The 18,054-nt window shown below is 35.3% G+C and overlaps 2 protein-coding genes across 5 annotated transcripts; both read left to right on the plus strand.

Annotated features, from left to right (window-relative positions):
* The first annotated feature begins 2,270 nt into the window (after positions 1–2,270).
* Positions 2,271–8,164, plus strand: LOC113783568 (glycerol-3-phosphate acyltransferase 9). Of its 3 annotated transcripts, none has more exons than XM_027329746.1 (13): positions 2,274–2,370; positions 2,448–2,614; positions 2,755–2,812; positions 2,895–3,013; positions 4,640–4,739; positions 5,083–5,178; positions 5,289–5,385; positions 6,271–6,358; positions 6,437–6,533; positions 6,947–7,032; positions 7,238–7,357; positions 7,492–7,590; positions 7,759–8,164. In XM_027329746.1, the coding sequence occupies exons 2-13, from the start codon at positions 2,508–2,510 to the stop codon at positions 7,805–7,807; spliced, it is 1,116 nt and encodes a 371-aa protein (XP_027185547.1). In that variant the 5' UTR covers positions 2,274–2,370; positions 2,448–2,507; the 3' UTR covers positions 7,808–8,164. The 3 variants fall into 3 exon arrangements, with proteins under 3 accessions (XP_027185549.1, XP_027185547.1, XP_027185548.1); XM_027329747.1 differs by having other exon boundaries at positions 2,276–2,370; positions 2,451–2,614; XM_027329748.1 differs by having other exon boundaries at positions 2,271–2,614; positions 2,895–2,968.
* A 2,731-nt stretch (positions 8,165–10,895) lies between these two features.
* On the plus strand, positions 10,896–14,473 carry LOC113783367 (lysM domain-containing GPI-anchored protein 2). 2 transcript variants are annotated; one of them, XM_027329485.1, is made up of 5 exons: positions 10,896–11,111; positions 11,214–11,918; positions 12,960–13,080; positions 13,197–13,390; positions 14,100–14,473. In XM_027329485.1, the coding sequence occupies exons 2-5, from the start codon at positions 11,240–11,242 to the stop codon at positions 14,201–14,203; spliced, it is 1,098 nt and encodes a 365-aa protein (XP_027185286.1). In that variant the 5' UTR covers positions 10,896–11,111; positions 11,214–11,239; the 3' UTR covers positions 14,204–14,473. The 2 variants fall into 2 exon arrangements, with proteins under 2 accessions (XP_027185286.1, XP_027185287.1); XM_027329486.1 differs by having other exon boundaries at positions 10,966–11,111; positions 11,209–11,918.
* The last annotated feature ends 3,581 nt before the right edge of the window (positions 14,474–18,054 follow it).

An 18,054-nucleotide genomic window follows, 5' to 3' on the forward strand; every position in this document is an offset into this window, starting at 1 on the left:
ACATATTTGAAGACTTTTGTACTAACTTTCTTGAGAGCCAATATTGGTAATACATTACTGAAACTTTAACTTTTCTTATTGGTTAAATAAGTTTTTGTATTGACATAATATTGGTTGATTTCTTTTTGGTTTAGAAATACAAATCATCAAATATGTTTTGATTCAAATCACAAAGTTATAAAGAAGTTATAACCTTTGAAGATGTATTGACTTATGATCACATGTTTTATTACTATTTTTCATGTATTTGAACAAATTAGATATAAATATTGTTAAAAAATTATTGGTTTATGTACTTTTTAAGGCCTATTATTTGTTCATGTTTAGTTTTATTGTTATAGTCCTGTGAATGTTAAATTAGTTTTACAACCCAATAGTATAGTAATTATATTCAGAAAATTGAGGAGTAATAAGTAAATTTGAACTAAATCCGAATAAGACTCAAAATCCGAATATTTTGTGAGTTAAATATGATAATTATATTTATTAATCCGAAACTCACGGTCCAAAATCCGAAAATATTACAAATTAAATGAGATGAATCTAAATTTATGAAAACCCGACTCATATGACTCGATTGACAGGCCTAGGTGCTTGATGAGGAGCTGAGGATCTCATGTGCCTTCCTCACTTAATTTTTTTTAAAAAAAAAGGAGGGAGAAAAGGAAGAGTTGAGTTGTTTTTTGGAAATTAGCAAATTAAAATTTTAATATCTCAAGTATAATTAAGTTAGTCGAATTGATTCCTGCTACTTGTACAGAGACATATATACACAAATTCAACTGGGAAATGATTTTTCAAATAGGAAAAGCAGGAACGAACAAACTAAACATCCAGAAAATTTTTACCTTGAGACAAAAAAAAAAGAGACACTATATAGAGAGACATATCATTTTGTTTTAAGATAGGCACTTGCAAGAGCACCCGTAGCCTCTTTAGGTCTATTAGCATAGATTAGATTATACAAATATTATCATTGTTGGAAAAAACACACACACACCAATGTAGTAGTAGTTGACTTCTTGTTATACTAGATTAGTCCGTGAGAAGAGGGGCATGAACGATTGCAGTTCCTGACAGTTCACGGCCAAGATTTGGCCAAAAAAAATTGTAAGGTCCATATCTCATCTTATATCTCGTTTTTAACAACATGTGTGGGACCCGTCAAATTTTGTTCTAAAATTACACGTTGTTGAAAGTAAGTTACATCATATACAAATAGAGTTACACAGTGTGAAAAATGCACATAACCTTCATAAACGATTGCACCTACAACCGTTCCTGCCCCTGATCCTTAGTCTGTGGGTGGAGCTGGTTGTCGAACAAGATCGAGTTGATGTTACTTGCAACATGGCCTAAGCTAGTCTTGTTTTGGTCACCTGCTGAGTTGGCCAGTCTGTCTCTCTGTGAAGCCGCACGCACGGCTGGTTTGAGGGCGCTCAGGTACGCAATGCATGCAAGAGGCGCTTTCCACCTGATATAAGCTAAATCAGTTCTTCCTGCTGTTACAAGCCACCCAATCTCATTTTGTTTAATCCAGTAATTTGTCGCATCTTGTGCCACTACTTTTGTGGGTCCAATATTACAGATCTGCCGGTGCGTTGACTGTTTCACAACCGAACAAGGAAAATTTATGTAGCCTATACATGTTATTTCCTGCCTAATTCGCCCGTCCCCCAATCGGATGCAATTTTGAGTCCCCACAATATTCAACAAATTGGATAACTACCCTAAGGAAAAGGTCTACTAGCTGCAAGGTTGAAAGAGTAAAATAAACCTTGTCAAATAGACATATTGTATTACTAAATAAATGAAGGAACTAAGGAAATTTCATTTTTTTTTTTGCTTTTTACTAAATAAATGAATATGTTTGGATAGAGTATTATTTAAAATAATTACAATAACATTTTTTTGTGATGCAATGTATGTAAAATAAAAAAGTGGTTAAAAATATAAAAAATAAATCAAAAAAATATGTTTATAATGCGAGCGAAATATTATTTGAGATAATTTAACAATCCAAACACACTTAATATTTCTTGCGATTGTAAACCTTTAAATAATGCATGCACGCGCCAGAATGCCGGTATATTTTCAAGTTTCGGGGTAGTAAAATGTGAGTACCCAAGTTCAAGGGGGCAAAAGTGTGATTAACCCAGAGTAGTAGTGGTTACTAAGGTTTGACTATTCATCGGATGACACGTGGCTTCAACGCTTTGAATTGCGTGAGAGCAGTGACCTGCCTACGGGTGGGGGGAATCAATATGAGCCCCTATTTCTCTCTCTCTCAACCAGCACCCGGCCTTCAGCAGCCGCAGACATGCAATTGAACGAAGGAGAAGAAAGACCCCAAACCAAGAAAAAAGAGTGGTATATGCTTCCTATCCGAATAATAATCTACTGATTGATTGATTGATTTTAATCCAACACCACCAGCAATTTTATAGCAGTTTGGCAATTAAGAAGAAGGAGGAGGAGGAGAAGAAGAAGAAGAAGAAGGAGAAGAGATGAGTAAAATGAAAGCTTCGAGCTCGGAATTGGATTTGGATCGACCAAATATCGAGGACTATCTGCCCTCTGGATCCATCCAGGAACCTCACGGCAAACTTCGCCTGTACCTTACTGCTGCTGCTTATTTCTCTCTTAAATATATATTATATAATTATACAAAAATCAACTTTGGGCTAGCTAGGTAAGGGTTTCGGTCTATAGATTTCTAAACTCGACTGTGCCTATCTTTTTTTTTTTTTGTAGGCGTGATTTGCTCGACATTTCCCCTACCCTCACTGAGGCGGCTGGTGCCATTGTTGATGTAAACGCCTTTCTCCACCTTTTTTTCAACATAAGTAGAGAAAGTGGATATGATTGATTTTAATCCGAATAATATATCACAGGACTCCTTCACACGATGTTTCAAGTCGATTCCTTCAGAACCATGGAACTGGAATATATATCTCTTTCCTTTGTGGTGCGTGGGTGTCCTTGTCAGATACTTAGTTCTTTTTCCATTAAGGTTAGTTTTTACTACTAGTTTTGGGCTTCTCTGCCTCTTCCTTATCATACCAAAAACAGGGATAAACGTGGATTCTGCATATAGATCAACACTGGGACTGGGAACTTATAAAAGATCTACCCCTTGCTTTGCAATGCTATACTAAGTTTGAAGATTTACTGTTGCTTGTTCAGTGGTTGGCATACTTTGTATAGGCTTATCGGCTGTGGATTTAATCAAGTGTGCAGAATTAATTGTTTAAGTACGTGCTGTAGTAGTTGATAAGTCGGAGCCATACCAACTTGCATATACAACTAGTTTCATCATGTTTGTAATACTAGGTATGGCTTTCATCATGTTTTAGCCAATTTATACTTGACCTCCTTAAGTTTGAGAGAGAAATGCACGTATATGTATGTGAGAAAATTATTTCATTCTTTGCTTTTGGTCTATCTATCAAACAGGGTCTGCTGCAATTCCGGTGATACTTTGAAGGCTTTTTTTTTTGGGGTTAAAATACAGAAAAGCCCCTTGTGGTTAAGCGAACCCATAGAAAAACTGCTATAGTTTCAAAACATATATTTCGGTACCTTGTAGTTTGAACTAATTTGAAAAAGTGATGGAAATTGTCTGAATTAATGGGTTTGAGATACACGTGCCTCTTTTGCGAGTATTTGTATTGAAAACAAATAAATTTTCAGCTGATATACCTATTGTACTCTTTTGGGGATAAAATGCCAAAAAGCCTCTTGGGGTTAAGCGGACCTGCAAAAAAAAAATCCCCTATAGTTTTAAAACATACACTTCGTGGTTTTAAACTTTTTATTCTTCTCAACTTTCCCCCTCAATATTCTATACTGTTCCCTCTAAAATTTTTGATGTGTCATTCTTAATTACATTGGCTTCCCTTAATAAATTAAGAATTCTTAATACTTATGCTTCACAAAAGTGTTATATCTAATTAAGGTTTGTTATTGATATAAATAAAAAAAAAAATTCTTTTGACGTTGCTAAATTACCACTATATTATAGCATAACATATATGTCAAAGTCTAATGGAAAGAGTGTGTTTAAAATAAGCTTTTTTTGATTGTAAATTTACTATGATTATATTTGGTGTGATGTCGAAAGTTGACCCCTATGACCCTAAGGTCCTGACTCCACCACTGAGCAAGAGAGGGGAGGAAGGGAGAGAAGGAAGAAGAGGGAGTGGGGTGGTGATGGAAGGGAGGATGGCAGTAGGAGTGGTGGTAGCAATTGGTAACCACAGAGGGCTTTTCTGCAAGTTGATTTAACCATAGGGGATTTTTCCTTAATTTGCTTAACCAGGGCGGTTGTTAAAGGGATTTTTTGCTTATATGTATATTAGGATGATTGTGTTATTTCATCTACTTCCGTTACTTTTAACGATTTCTATTGCTATTTCATATTAGTTTAAACCACGAGGGCCCATAATGTTTGATTTGAAACTATAAGGGGTTTTTCCGTAGGTTGCTATTTCGATACCATTTTAATGAACTTCATTATTATGTAGCTGTTGGAACTGATGATTTTCCAGTGCTTAGGGTTGGGGATTTTGCAAAAGAGTTAGTTTGTAAATATCGTTAATGTTCTGCTATCTCTTAATGCTTCGAAATCTCATCACAGGGTTATCGTGTTGACAGTAGGATGGATAATATTTCTCTCATGCTATATTCCAGTGCATTTGCTATTGAAAGGGCATGACAAGTTGAGAAAAAAATTGGAGGTAGAATTACTGTATACTCTTTTGCTCTTTTCGTGCAAACTTGCTATCTGTTACATAGAGTCTGGTAATTGTGAACAGCAGTTTAGTATTGTAGTCATTCTATTCTGTCACTATTACTGTAGGCTTTGGAAATTCTGCAAGGCTCACTTGGATTGGTTAATTTGCTTTAAAGTGTCAGCGTAGCACCTGTAAACTTAGGAAATTTGAATATAATAGTTTTATTAGCAACAATCAGATGATAGCACGCAAGTCTCCACTTTGTTTGCTCTTGTAGCAGAAGATAGATAGTAATATTTGATGTACGGCTCTGATTTTTTTTCTTTTTTCCCTAAAATTTTCCAAGAGGTGTCTTGTGGAGTTGATTTGCAGTTTCTTTGTGGCATCATGGACTGGGGTTGTCAAATATCATGGTCCACGTCCTAGCATCCGGCCTAAGCAAGTATGCTGAATTTGGTGTTGATTTTTTAGATGCATCAGAGCACTTTCTGCTTCTAGTCCAAATGAAACCTTTTTTCCTAACAGAATTTGCACTTTAAATGGTTGAAACAGGTATTTGTAGCAAATCATACATCAATGATTGATTTCATTATTCTGGAACAGATGACTGCATTTGCTGTAATTATGCAGAAGCATCCAGGGTGGGTTGGTAAGTGTCTGTTATTGGTTTTTTGTACTTCACACTGTTGTTGGAACTCTTAGCTCTGAATTTTATCTCCCCTACATGGAACATGACTGCCCATTAAAAATAGAGAGGTCTTTTTGGTAACTTACGATAACCCCTAATTTCATGTTCAGGGATCCTGATTTTGTAAAATAGAGATTTTTGTTTTTTTAAGTCTTTCATTATTCACCCCATCTAGAAATTTCAGGTAATCATTGAGTTAAACAATATGCAGTTATGTATAATTTTTGAAATCAATGCAGAGTTTGGAATTGATGTCTTGAGTAAGAATGCTGTGCGCTAGTTCATTGCACATATTGGAGGTCAAAACTGTTTGTACTTGTAGCATTATCGCTGGTGGCTTTGGAGTTTACCTGTGTTTCGCCTTTGGTGAGAGAGAAATGTAGTAGCACGTATCAGAACTGGAGCAAACAGTAACGTGTTTTTGCGTCCCTTAACTGGTCAAAAGAATAGATAACAAACAATTTTGCCAGTGTCCTGATTCAGGTCATTTCTGGACATCATGGGTTGGCTTGCTATGTGCTGTTCTCTATTACAATCTGCTTTGTTTGCTTGCAAGCAAATTTTCTCCATCTTCAAACATATTTAAACTGATAGGCCTGGAAACAGTAGCTGATTTAAAATTGGAGAACAGAGATTTACCTTCTTTTTCTTCAGTACATGCTATCTTTTTGTTCCAGAAACTTGTTAGTTTGAATTTGCTTGTAATATGTAGTGTTATAAAGGTAATGCTTTGCAACAGTGAAAGATTACTGAGGGGCAAAATCAGAGAAACTAAATGTATGTTGTTCTCCAATATCTGGGGTCGGGTGGTATCAATTAATTTTACAATATATGACATATTTGTAGGGTTATTGCAAAGCACTATTTTAGAAAGTGTTGGATGCATCTGGTTCAACCGTTCAGAGGCTAAGGACCGTGAAATCGTAGCGAGAAAGTATGTATTACTGAACAGCCTACTCTGCTTCCTTTTCTTTTCGGATTGAGTATTGTAGTTTCAATTCTCTATTTTCAGGCTAAGAGAGCATGTTGAGGGGCCAGACAACAATCCTCTTCTTATATTTCCTGAAGGAACATGTGTAAATAATCATTACACAGTTATGTTCAAGAAGGTAATTGTTGTCTAACACTAGCTAAATCTACTGAAGATATTGAAAATTGGAAACTGCTCACAGCATACTTTTTCCTTTCTGTCATTAATCCTGTTTACAACTGTGGTCAAAGTTTAAATTCTCTATTGTCAGTTATTAAACAGTTTTTTATTTTTATTTTTTGTTTTTATTTTTATTTGGGGTGGGGGTTGTGCAAGCTGTTGGGTCCTGCTTCTATGTTCAGCTTAGCGATGATTTCAGTTCTGCAAAAGCTTGGAACTTGTACTTTTCTCTGTTTTCCCCTGCAGGGTTTCAAACTCCTGTTCCTGCATTCGCCCTCCTTTTTCCTGTTTATGGTGAATCTTAACCACATTTGAGGAAGTTCTTGTGGTTAACTAGGTCACAACTTATGTAATCTTTTTTGTGATGGTTAGGGTGCTTTTGAACTTGGTTGCACTGTTTGCCCAATCGCAATTAAGTACAACAAAATATTTGTCGACGCCTTTTGGAATAGTAGAAAGTAAGATATCTTTATCCTGTCTCAACTTGGATTTTCCATATTATTGATGTTGAATGAGATTCTGCTCTCCTGTTGCAATGCTATCTGTAAAGCACGCATCTTTAGATGATTAAGCAGTGGTCATGTGATTAAATTGTTCACATCTCCCCGTTAGTAAAAAGAAAACCAATATGGCTTACTTCAATGACATGTTTCTTGTTGTTAGGCAATCCTTCACAATGCATCTGTTGCAGCTTATGACATCATGGGCTGTTGTTTGTGATGTGTGGTACCTGGAGCCCCAAAATCTGAAACCTGGAGAAACACCAATTGAATTTGCAGAAAGGTAGATGGCTTTCCTGAATTGTGATGCTTAAATAATATTGGCGGTTTGTGTGCTGTTGGATTTCACTGGAGCCATATAATACTTCTTTCTCGGAGAAATCCTCTTGATAAAACAGGCTTAATTTCCATTGGCAGGGTGAGGGACATTATTTCTGTTCGAGCGGGCCTTAAAAAGGTCCCATGGGATGGATACTTGAAATATTCTCGTCCTAGCCCTAAGCATCGTGAGCGAAAGTAAGTTCTCAGTTGTTTAATTGCTTTCTTAAATTACCGTCTCCAGAACCGCCCCGGCTAAGGAGATGGTGCACAAAATTCTTGAGTTGATCTTTACGAGTCAAGTTGTTCATTTTTGGCACAAGTTTTTTCTTCTCCGATCATTCTCATGTATTCTGTCAATTGCAGGCAACAGAGCTTTGCAGAATCAGTTTTGCGCCGCCTTGAGGAGAGATAGGAATATGATCCGACACGGTTTTTTTTTGGGCATGCGCAATTAGACTGGCAGGAATCAGAGGTCAAATGTTGATATGAAGTTCATTTTAATTTTTGTATTTAATTGGAATTATTTATTTGGATGACGTGCATTAAGCAAAGTGCTGTGACTTCTGGCTTCTGATGCATGTTTATGATTTAGTTGAATCCATACAGTTTGGGGCTGGAAGGGAGAAGATTGGTTTTGCCTGACACATGTAGTTGCTTGTTATAAAGGATAAATTTTGTACGTTGATATTGCACGGCGGAGGTAGTGGTCAGGCAGGCGCATGAATGTTTTGGTTATAAAGGCGGTCGTTTTTCTATTAACATTATTGTCTCCGGTGTCGTTTAATGTTGACGTGCTGACTAAAGCGCTGAGTATTTGTAGTCGAAAACTGGGATGATGAAGGATTAATAAGCAGACTTTTAACTGACCAAGGAAGAACCAGGAGGAGTTGTGCAAGAAACGCTTGAAAGTAAGAAAGAAGAAGGGGTAATTTCGTAAACCACTTACAAGGTTTTTGGCAATTTTATTGGCCTTCCTTGAGATTTGCAAAATGACATTGACCTTTCCTAATAGAATTGTTGGTCTATTTGCTTACCTCACTTGGGAACAAATGACTCATATATCCTAAGATATTATTATATCTTATTAGAAACCAACATATGACAATTAAGTAATTAGAGCACTAATTAATTGTTGTAATTAATTAACGAAAAGAGCTGTTGTTGATATACCTGTTTGGATTGCATTTTTTATGATTTTTTATGGAAAAATTACTGTAGCGATTTGATGTATGTGAGGAAAAAAGGTAATAGAAAAATGTGATCACGGAAAATGATGTAATTTTTCGACGGAAAATCACAATCCAAACATCACTAAAGTAATGAATACACCAAACAATATTTTATTTGGATTTTTTTCACTCTAAAAAATTATGGTCAGATGCCTTGTGATTATGCTTGCAAAAAATTTTACGATTCTCACCTTAGATTGATGAAGTCATAGTAGTTTATACACCAACTTAATATTTCACCTTCAACTCGCTAAATTCACACCAAATCACAGTACTGGATTTGTTTGGATATCAAATTTTTTCTAATAATATTTTGCTTACATCATAAACACATTTTCAATTCACTTTTTTATATTTTTAATTTTTTTTATTTTATATACATCGCATTATCAAAAAAAATGCTACAATAATTATTCCAAATAATGTTTCAATTTCTGCTACTTCAAGTAGAAATGAGATCCCTGTTTGGGGGTTCAGTCCCACATCGGGGTTGTTAGGGGGATTGGGGTAGTATATTAGTTCCCTGTGAGACCTCAAGGGATACCGGCTTTTGGGGTTCTCACGGGATTCGGGTTAGTTTATTATCACAAAAGTTTTACTTGCTTGGTAAAAAAGTAGAAATGAGATCCATCATCTTAATAAATGGGAGTAGTGCTTCTGTATTTGTTTAACTCCTCACGGGGCTTTTAGCTTTCCGCTATCGAAGTGTCCGGTGTACCTCAGAATTTTTTGTGCCTGCTGGTCCAGCTTTCTCAAGATTCCAGAGCGATAAAAAAAAAAAAAAAAAAAAAGATTTCTGACAGGTAGTTGCTTCCCGAGTCTTCATGAGTTATGACAATCAGACTGGCTGCTGGTATATGACATTTCCCCAGTAGGAGCACTGTATTATTATTATTTATTATTTACTTATTTATTCTTTATGTAGTAACAAGTCAAAGTCGTCGCACGATATCAATTAATAGGTTTTCCTCTTTGTACTGGGGAGAATAAAAGTCAGGTGTGATTCACTTAGTCATTTTTATTACATTAATAGTTTTGCATATATGAGTAAATCTTATATATACTGATAATGTATATATTATTATTGTTAGACGCACGACGCATGTATAAAATTTGAGTTTTAAATTCAAATTCAAATTATGTGTTATGTATCCAATAATGAAAGTATATATATTGTCAGTATATAAAATATTAATTCTTTGAATATACATCATATATGCATGATTTAATTTGAAATTTAAATTTGACATCAAATCGTGTAACATAATTTAAAACTGTTAGTGTAAAAAAAAAATTACATACTAATAGTATATAAAAAAATTAGGGATAATTTTACAAACCTTCCTTGAGGTATATGATAATTACAGATAGTATCCCTTAGGTTTAAATAATTACAGAAACCTCCCTTAGAAAATACTTTGAAGCTCACTTTGCTGATGTAAGCAAAAATTCCCCATTGAAAATCCTAAAACGCCCTTAGATGATTATCCTCCAGAAAAACAAAACTCCTTAGTAACGTTAAATTCAAAACATTACTCACACATTTTTATAAAGTTCTTTAGTAAATTTATTCCTATCCGCTAAAAAAATGTTGATACCTACTTGGCCAACAAAACTAATTCAATAAGAATCTATGTGTGGAGGAAACTAACATTTTTATTTACTCTAAAATCACCACTATATGGAGTAAGATTGGGTTTAGGTTTTGTGGGTGTCTATGACAAGATATAAGTTTATCACTCTTGTTCTTCTTTTTTCATTTTTCACTTTTTTCAAAGGATTTACTAAATTTAATTTACAATACATTAGTTCTCTTCATGGAGACTTTAAATTCAACATTGGATGAAGGTTATTTTTGTCATTTTAGACAATGAGGAGAGGTATGTGTAATTTTTTAAACTTGGAGGGTACTGTCTGAAATTGTTATAAACCTCAGGGGAGGTTTGTGAAATTATCCCAAAAAATTATTAAAAAAAAAAAATCCAGGGTCCACTTCCAATTCTCCGGTCCAATTTCTCTTTTTTTTTTGTCGCCACAAATTGTGGCAAATTTGTGGGAGGCAGGGATTGAACCCTGACCTCCAGCATCACCTTTAATGGTGATGACCACCGGACCAAATGGCCAGTGGCCTCCGGTCCAATTTCTCAGTTGCGGTTTATTTAGCGCGTGGACAGGGACTCCGCTTCCAATTCCCCAGTCCAATTTCTCAGCTGCGGTTAAGTTAGTGTACAGCGAGGGAGGGCCCGCATTTATTGGTTTTATTATCAACTCCAACTCAGTCTACCGCACTGCTGGCTTAGTGCTTCTGCTATTGCGGCTGCTCATCAATCTTCGAATTTGATTTGAAGTAACCCCATTTCCTCCAAATTCCGAATCCAAGCTTCCCCACTCCCGTCTCTGTCCTTCCTCCTCCTCCTCCTCGTCGTTGTGGAAGTGGAACCACAACAACTCTTGTCAAAGTCTTCCAGCAGCAGCTTTCCAAAATTGGTCAGGCACCCGGTTTTCCATTCCCATTGATTTATTGATTTTTTTGAAAAAAAGAATCGGCCCAAGAAAGCTCTGAATATCTTATCTCTTGTTTTAGTTTAGTTTCTACCTTCTCGAGAATAAGAGAAATGGATTACCGTAGCAGCAGAGCAGCGGCGCTTCTGCGGGGTTTAAGTTTAGTTTGTTCAGTAGGAGTACTATTCGTGATTTTCTCGTCCGCCGCAGCTGAGCCCTTTCAATGCAACTCCAGCGGCACTTGTGACGCCCTGGTTGATTACGTGCTCCCCAACTCCACCACCCTCTCCCGCATCCAGACTCTCTTCAACGTCAAGAACCTCACCTCCATCCTGGGCGCCAATAACCTCCCGCTATCCACCCCTCCCCAACGAACTTTCCCGGCCAACCAGACTGTGAAGATTCCTTTCCCCTGTATCTGCACCAAGGGGGCCACCGGCAAGTCCAACAAGCTCCCCATCTACACGGTGGTCCCCAACGACGGCCTCTACCACATAGCGGCTGAGGTCTTCTCTGGGTTGGCCACTTTCCAGCAAATCCAGGCTGCCAATAACATCTCGAATGCCAACTTGATTTATGTGGGCCAGAAGTTGTGGATCCCACTGCCCTGCAGTTGTGACCAAGTGGACGGCCAAATGGTGGTTCACTACGGCTATGCGGTCCCAGCTAGGAGCAGCGTCGACGGAATTGCCCAGCAGTACAATACCACCGCCGATGTTCTGTTGCGCCTCAACGGACTGGCCAGTCCTAATGACCTCAAAGCCGGCGCTATTCTCGATGTTCCTCTTAAAGGTATCACCTTTCTGTTTATTTTTCCCTCCTTTCTCTTCTTGTCTTCTTTTTAAATTAAGAAAAGAAAAGAGAAGAACCGAAGACTGAGCGAATTACAACTGCCATTCCGACTGTGATAGGATAGAGGACTACCCACCATTGCAGCTAAGTCAAACTAAAAGAGTCTGTAAAAGTCCTCAGTTTTTTCTAATTACTTCATTACTGCTAGTATTACTACTTTTTATGTATGTATTTACTGATGAGGTTGTCGATGATGGGTTGAACTGAAGAAATTGAAGTAAAAGAAGTTTACCAGTAGTACTACTAGTTTAGCTTAGATGATGGGTGGCGCCTGACAACTTTGGCTTTGTGTCCCCTCCCTTTGTCTACTCCTCAATTAAGCTGCCGCTGGTCTGGTTGGCGAATCCTACTTTGAAATTGTCTTCCTTGATAATTTCTCAGTGTGGACTGTGACCACGAGTCCTGGCAGATGCTCCTCTGGCCTACTGCTATAGTTCACTTTGGCCTTCGAACCGATTTCTACTTGGAAGCGATTTTTTGGAGCTTCATTGTACTTGGTTATATCCCAGATTGCCTGCTTAAAACTAAGTCCAAGAAGTGAGCCAAAATAAATATACACCGTTTGCTAATTCCGTGATACTAATCTATAATGGTAGCTCAGGTATCCTTATTGTGTGTTGATTATTTAATTTCTCATTCCAAGTGATTTTCCAGTAAGATGCTTATTTAGAAAGGGTTTTCTTTACCCACGTCCTATCCAGTGCTCTTTTGTGTGCCATTGAATCTACCGAAGTCAAAATCCATATATCCCCAATAGTGGCGTCTTGTGGGCTTTTTTTTTATTTTCCAAGATTTAATCTTTCCTAGTTGTCCAACAAAAACAGCAGGACAAATGTTAGTATTGCACTTATAAAGTTCCCTTTACAAGCATAGTTTTTTTTTTTTTTTGAGTAATGGTGCCTGTCACCTGCAGCTAAACTAGGGTCCTTAGTTAGCTCTTTCCTAGTAGTGACAAACATCTTTTGGTTTGCTTCTTTGCAGCCTGTGCCTCTATGGTAAGCAATACGTCGCTGGACTATCCTTTACTTGTTCCTAATGGAACTTATACCTTGACTGCTACCAATTGTGTAAAGTGTAACTGTGATGCTGCTAACAACTGGACGTAAGTTGATCCGCATTCTTCCTCTCTCCGTCTCTCTCAAAAATTTCGTCACCTCTAAGAATCTTAATATTCTCTCGTGTAGTATTATTACTAGTTTTTTGCCCATGTATGGACAGGTTAAACTGCGAGCCATCCCAAATTAAATCATCCGTTTGGTCTTCCTGCCCTAGCATGCAGTGTCAAGGTACAGACAATCTGTACCTTGGCAATACAACATCTTCAAGTTGCAGTCGCTCGACCTGTGCCTATGCTGGTTACTACAACAACCGTACCATTTCCACAACCACAGCCTTGGACTCAACTTGCCCCGGTGAGTGCAATTACCATGTTTTGGTCATTGCTGTGAAATGCTAATTCCTATTTAGAAACGACTTGCTAATATATGAAGCGGGTTTTTTAGTGTTTTTTTTTGTTGGGGGTGGGGGTGGGGTGGAGACTATCAAGGCAGGCAGACTGTTTTTGTGTTCGTAGTTGTTGATGTGTTTTGTAGTAATCTCTTACAACTGGCCTTCTCTCAGTGGTTGTGATCTGTGATGTAAGGGCATTGCTTCCTTTGTTGACATAGCTTTTGTTATTTGAGGGTATAACTGGTGATCAACTGTGCAATTACTTGTTGATTCTGCCCTCTTGCCTCATTGGATCAGTATGAAAATTTAAAAGAAGAAACAGGGTAACAATAATTGCTTTCTGGCTGGAACTCTGCCTGCTTCCACATGCCGTCATTGCAAGAAAATGTTAACTAGTAGAACTGAAACAACTTGTCTAGGATTGCTTGGCTATAAATGACGCTAAAGTGTTTACAAAGAATTGATGACAGGAATATTCGTGTGAGTTTATCTATATCATACTCGACCTTCGCACAAGTTCAATTGGTTTGATTTAAAAAAAAAGGCATCTGGCACGATTGTCCCGTATATATATGGTACATGCTCGGAAGATGCCATTCTACATCTCATCTCGAAATATTGTCTTTACATCTGATCCAGTTTTGATTTTTTTCTTTTTTGTAACTGCAACAGCATCTGATAATAACTCTTCAGCGATGAGCATGCAAGGCAGTTGGAAGAGGAACCTGTGGTTGTTTGTTCTTGTCCAGGTGTTGGTACTTTGTGTCTGGATTTAGCAGTGAGCAAAGAAGAAAATTATACACTCGTACACGATCCATGCGGAAATGTAATTGATTCCCTGGGAGGAATACTACTAATAAATGTTATCGTAGGGAGGTGGATGATGATTTGATAAGGTGGGGTGGGTCGGTCGCGGTGGAAAGCATTTGATCCTCCTCATACTACTATATAATAAAAAGTCGAGGACTGTGATTCTTTGTTGTTGCCATTTGCCACAATACAATTCAATACTCTTAAAATGTCCCTCTACTTTATATTTTGTGTCATTTAACTCTTTGAAAGACAAAATGTCCCTCTCCTGTGATATTTTTCCTTTTTCTTTTTTCTTCTTATTGGAAAGTAGTTTTCTTTTGTCAAATTTTTACTTTGAAGCAAGTAAAAAAAATTATAATAAAAAATTAAGATATCCATTCTCCAATTTATAAAAGTGAAGAAATTATATGTTTTTTTTTTTGTATAAATAGTTAATCATGAGTTAGTTTCAAAAATTTTGAGACAACGTTTGTATTTGTATTCTATTTCCTTACAATTAAACGATTCAAAGTTAGTTACCTATTTGTTACAATTACACAATTTCATGTCAGTTATGTGTTTTTTTTTCTCTACCAAATTTTTGCTTATTAGCTTCTTTTCTTTGCCCTTTTTTTCTTTTGAAAATAATCAATTGTTAGTGTGCTCTTTAGTATATATATGCTGGATTTCATTGGAAAAAGAAAGTGAAAGCCTTAAATATACAAACTTAGCATATAAGAGAAATGTTTTTGTGTCTTAGGAGGTGAAGTGCTTTTGTAGTCTCATTTTTTTTTTGGGAAAACGATAACAATTATATAACCTATTTTATCCTAAATTACAGGGAAGAGGGAGCTTAAAGAGACTTGTGTTAAGGACTAACAGGTACACAGACCTTACTAGATCAAATGAATAATGTTTTTGCATCACTTTTGGATTTTTTTTCTGGGATTTGAATCCCCATTTACAGAAGTCCCTCTTGGTGGCCACTGACTCAAGTTTAGTGGTTGTGAAGTGCTTTTGTAGTCACTAGCCTCAATTGTCAAATGTACAGTGCAGTGTAGTGTAAAAAGTAACATAATAAATGTAGGCACTAATATAATAAATATAGACATTAAAGCAATAAAATACAAAAAACATAACAAAGTTTGGCACTTTTTGAAATTTATATCCCCAAATAAATCTCATCTGCGCAATTTCAAATTGAACACATCACCACTATTAATTGCACCATACAATCGAACCTACAATTATATGAGCCCGTTATTCAAATTATGCCTTATCATTTATACGTTTTTCATGATTCTTTGGTAGAAAATTTTTACAGAATATTTCCTCTACACAATCTTCAATTAGATTTTACTTCACATCTATATCTATATAAATTTGAGAAGGGATTTTAGTATGGCTAAGTTAGAATGCTTCCAACTCTTCATTCTTTTTTTTTTTTTGTAGAATTTTGATTTTTTAAATTATTATATATCCTTTCATGCCTTTTGAATACAGAAAGTAAAAAATGACTCCACTTATATAGGAATTTGGTTTGAAATCTATTAATGTGACGGTAAATAAAAAGGAAACATCACCAAACCTACTAAAAATAAAAAAATGAACAATAATATTGTACCCTCCAACTTAGTAAGTCTAATTAAAAGGGCAAATTAGATAAAAAAATAAAATGAAAATAATATTCATTGGTCATGGATTTAAAAAATCAAGAATGGTACCATTCATGAAACCTAAATTGTGAAATCACTAATTAAAAAAACAAAGTACTACTAGCCTTCAGATATGAAAATTTTTATTTGAACTTTTTATTTTTGACGAAAAATAATAATAAAAACAACACCAATTCTACCAAAAATAAAAATAATAATAATATAGTTTAAGGGGAAAAAAATAGACCATCCCTAAATTGTATCTATTTAATTTGTATATATCTGATCCAAATTTGACCCTAATTAAATTTGAATTAGAGTATAAAACCCAAACGCTAAGAATAACAGTAGGTATTATTACTTATTTTATGTATTCTTATCATTTTTTTCATATGTAAATATGCAATTGCTACGTCATTTCTATATAGATTTTTTTTTGTAGTAGTCAAGGGTATTATAAGATATTATCAGTTTTTTGTTTGCATTTTCAAATACCAATACTATATTGTAAAAATGTTAAACCAAAATTGCAGGTTATGGTTTTCTTTTGCTTCAAATTTTGTCTTTTCAATTTTATTTTGAAAGTACAACTATAAGTATATTTTAAGTGTAAAACCAAATTCCAAGTTATGGGAATTTTTTCTTCTACTTTGATTTTTAACTCTTCAATTTGGGGGTTGTATAAGAATTCAACTTCTCCTTTGAAATTTTGAAATTATTCAATTCAAAATTTATATGAAAATAACTGAAGTTGGTAACAATTAATCCCAATGATAGTGTAACAACACCAATTTTAATCTCCAAATTCACTTTATAATAGTGTAACAATTAATACAAAAATGAAAATCCCAATGCATACAGGGCATGATATATACACATGTAAGTATATAATTCTGTGATATTACTTTATTCTGATTGAGTGGATAGAAGAAAGTGGAAGAAATAGAGGAAAGGGAAATAGAGGAGATTGGTCGTGGGTGATAGAGGTTGGAGGAGGGCTATCCAATGGTTTGGGAGAATGATGAGGGGAAAGGGACTAAAAAATTAAGTGGCGAGAATAGGACGTTAGAGGCGGGAGGGAAGAAAATAGAGAGGAGTTAAAGAGTGGCAAAAAAAGTCGAAAAAAGAAAGTAAACAACAAGGTTGTGGTAAGGGACGAGGGAAGAAAGAAGGGAATTATAGGAATATGTCAAAAATGGTAAAAAACGATAGGAAGGATGACACCTGGTGGGGGACGTGTGAAAGTCACAAAAGGCAGCGAATGGCCAGTTGGCAGATAAGAATAGATCGAAAGGGTAATAGTTTTTAATAATTCTGAAAACTCTAACAATATATCTTACAAAAGATTTTTTTTTTGTAATCCATATTAAAGTATATGGAAAACACTATTCTATGAACACTCAACAATTTTAAGGGTACAAGATGGGAGAAATAAATTTTCTAAAATCTAGAAAAATGAATTAGTTATAATTTATGTTTTTTATATTATAATTTTTCATATATGGATATACTATGATATCTTTCGTCGACTATTGATAAAAAGGGTTATAATTGCTCTATCATGTAAATCATTATAACTTAAATTTTTTATTCAAATTCTTATCGTATATTGAGAGACAATATGCAAAGAAATTTTGGTTTCAATTTATTTAAGAAGTTAAAATTACGAGAGTCCATTTTGTGCTCACAAAGTAAAATTTTTTTTTAACAAGTTAAACATACACTTCTTTGAAATTTTTACTCTTTTTTATGTACTCTATCATGCACTACAATATATAAGTATGAATTATTATTTTGAATTGAAATATAAATCATTGCATAGCACGGGTCAAAATGCTAGTATAGAAAGTGTTACAAAGTAATTATTTGTCAAAAACTCTTCAAAAATGCAATCCCAACGAGATTATAAGTGACTAAGGCCCTATTTGATAATTCAATTCATTACTTAAATTTAATAGATTCAGATATTAACATGTTAAGCTGCGCTTGATGACTAAAAAGTTATTCACTAGATATTTACTAGATAAAACTTACTCTAAAAAATAAATAATAAGTTATTCACTTATCATTGAATATTGATATAAATTTAAATGTATTAGATTTAATAATTAACAATCAAATAATTTAATGAATTCAGATTTCAGATTTCAGACTTTAATTTTATCAAACGAGCAGAGATT

This window comes from Coffea eugenioides, chromosome 9 (assembly GCF_003713205.1).
Source record: "Coffea eugenioides isolate CCC68of chromosome 9, Ceug_1.0, whole genome shotgun sequence".
Taxonomy (NCBI): domain Eukaryota; kingdom Viridiplantae; phylum Streptophyta; class Magnoliopsida; order Gentianales; family Rubiaceae; genus Coffea; species Coffea eugenioides.

What these genes read in the sequence shown, in the direction of transcription:
- LOC113783367 (XM_027329485.1), top strand. Translation starts at nt 11,240, where the DNA reads ATGGATTACCGTAGCAGCAGAGCAGCGGCGCTTCTGCGGGGTTTAAGT. An exon ending in TCTCGATGTTCCTCTTAAAG is followed by an intron (nt 11,919 to 12,959) that starts GTATCACCTTTC and finishes GCTTCTTTGCAG; the next exon opens with CCTGTGCCTCTATGGTAAGC. An exon ending in CTTGGACTCAACTTGCCCCG is followed by an intron (nt 13,391 to 14,099) that starts GTGAGTGCAATT and finishes TAACTGCAACAG; the next exon opens with CATCTGATAATAACTCTTCA.
- LOC113783568 (XM_027329746.1), top strand. Translation starts at nt 2,508, where the DNA reads ATGAGTAAAATGAAAGCTTCGAGCTCGGAATTGGATTTGGATCGACCA. An exon ending in CCTCACGGCAAACTTCGCCT is followed by an intron (nt 2,615 to 2,754) that starts GTACCTTACTGC and finishes TTTTTTTTGTAG; the next exon opens with GCGTGATTTGCTCGACATTT. An exon ending in GCCTTTTGGAATAGTAGAAA is followed by an intron (nt 7,033 to 7,237) that starts GTAAGATATCTT and finishes TCTTGTTGTTAG; the next exon opens with GCAATCCTTCACAATGCATC.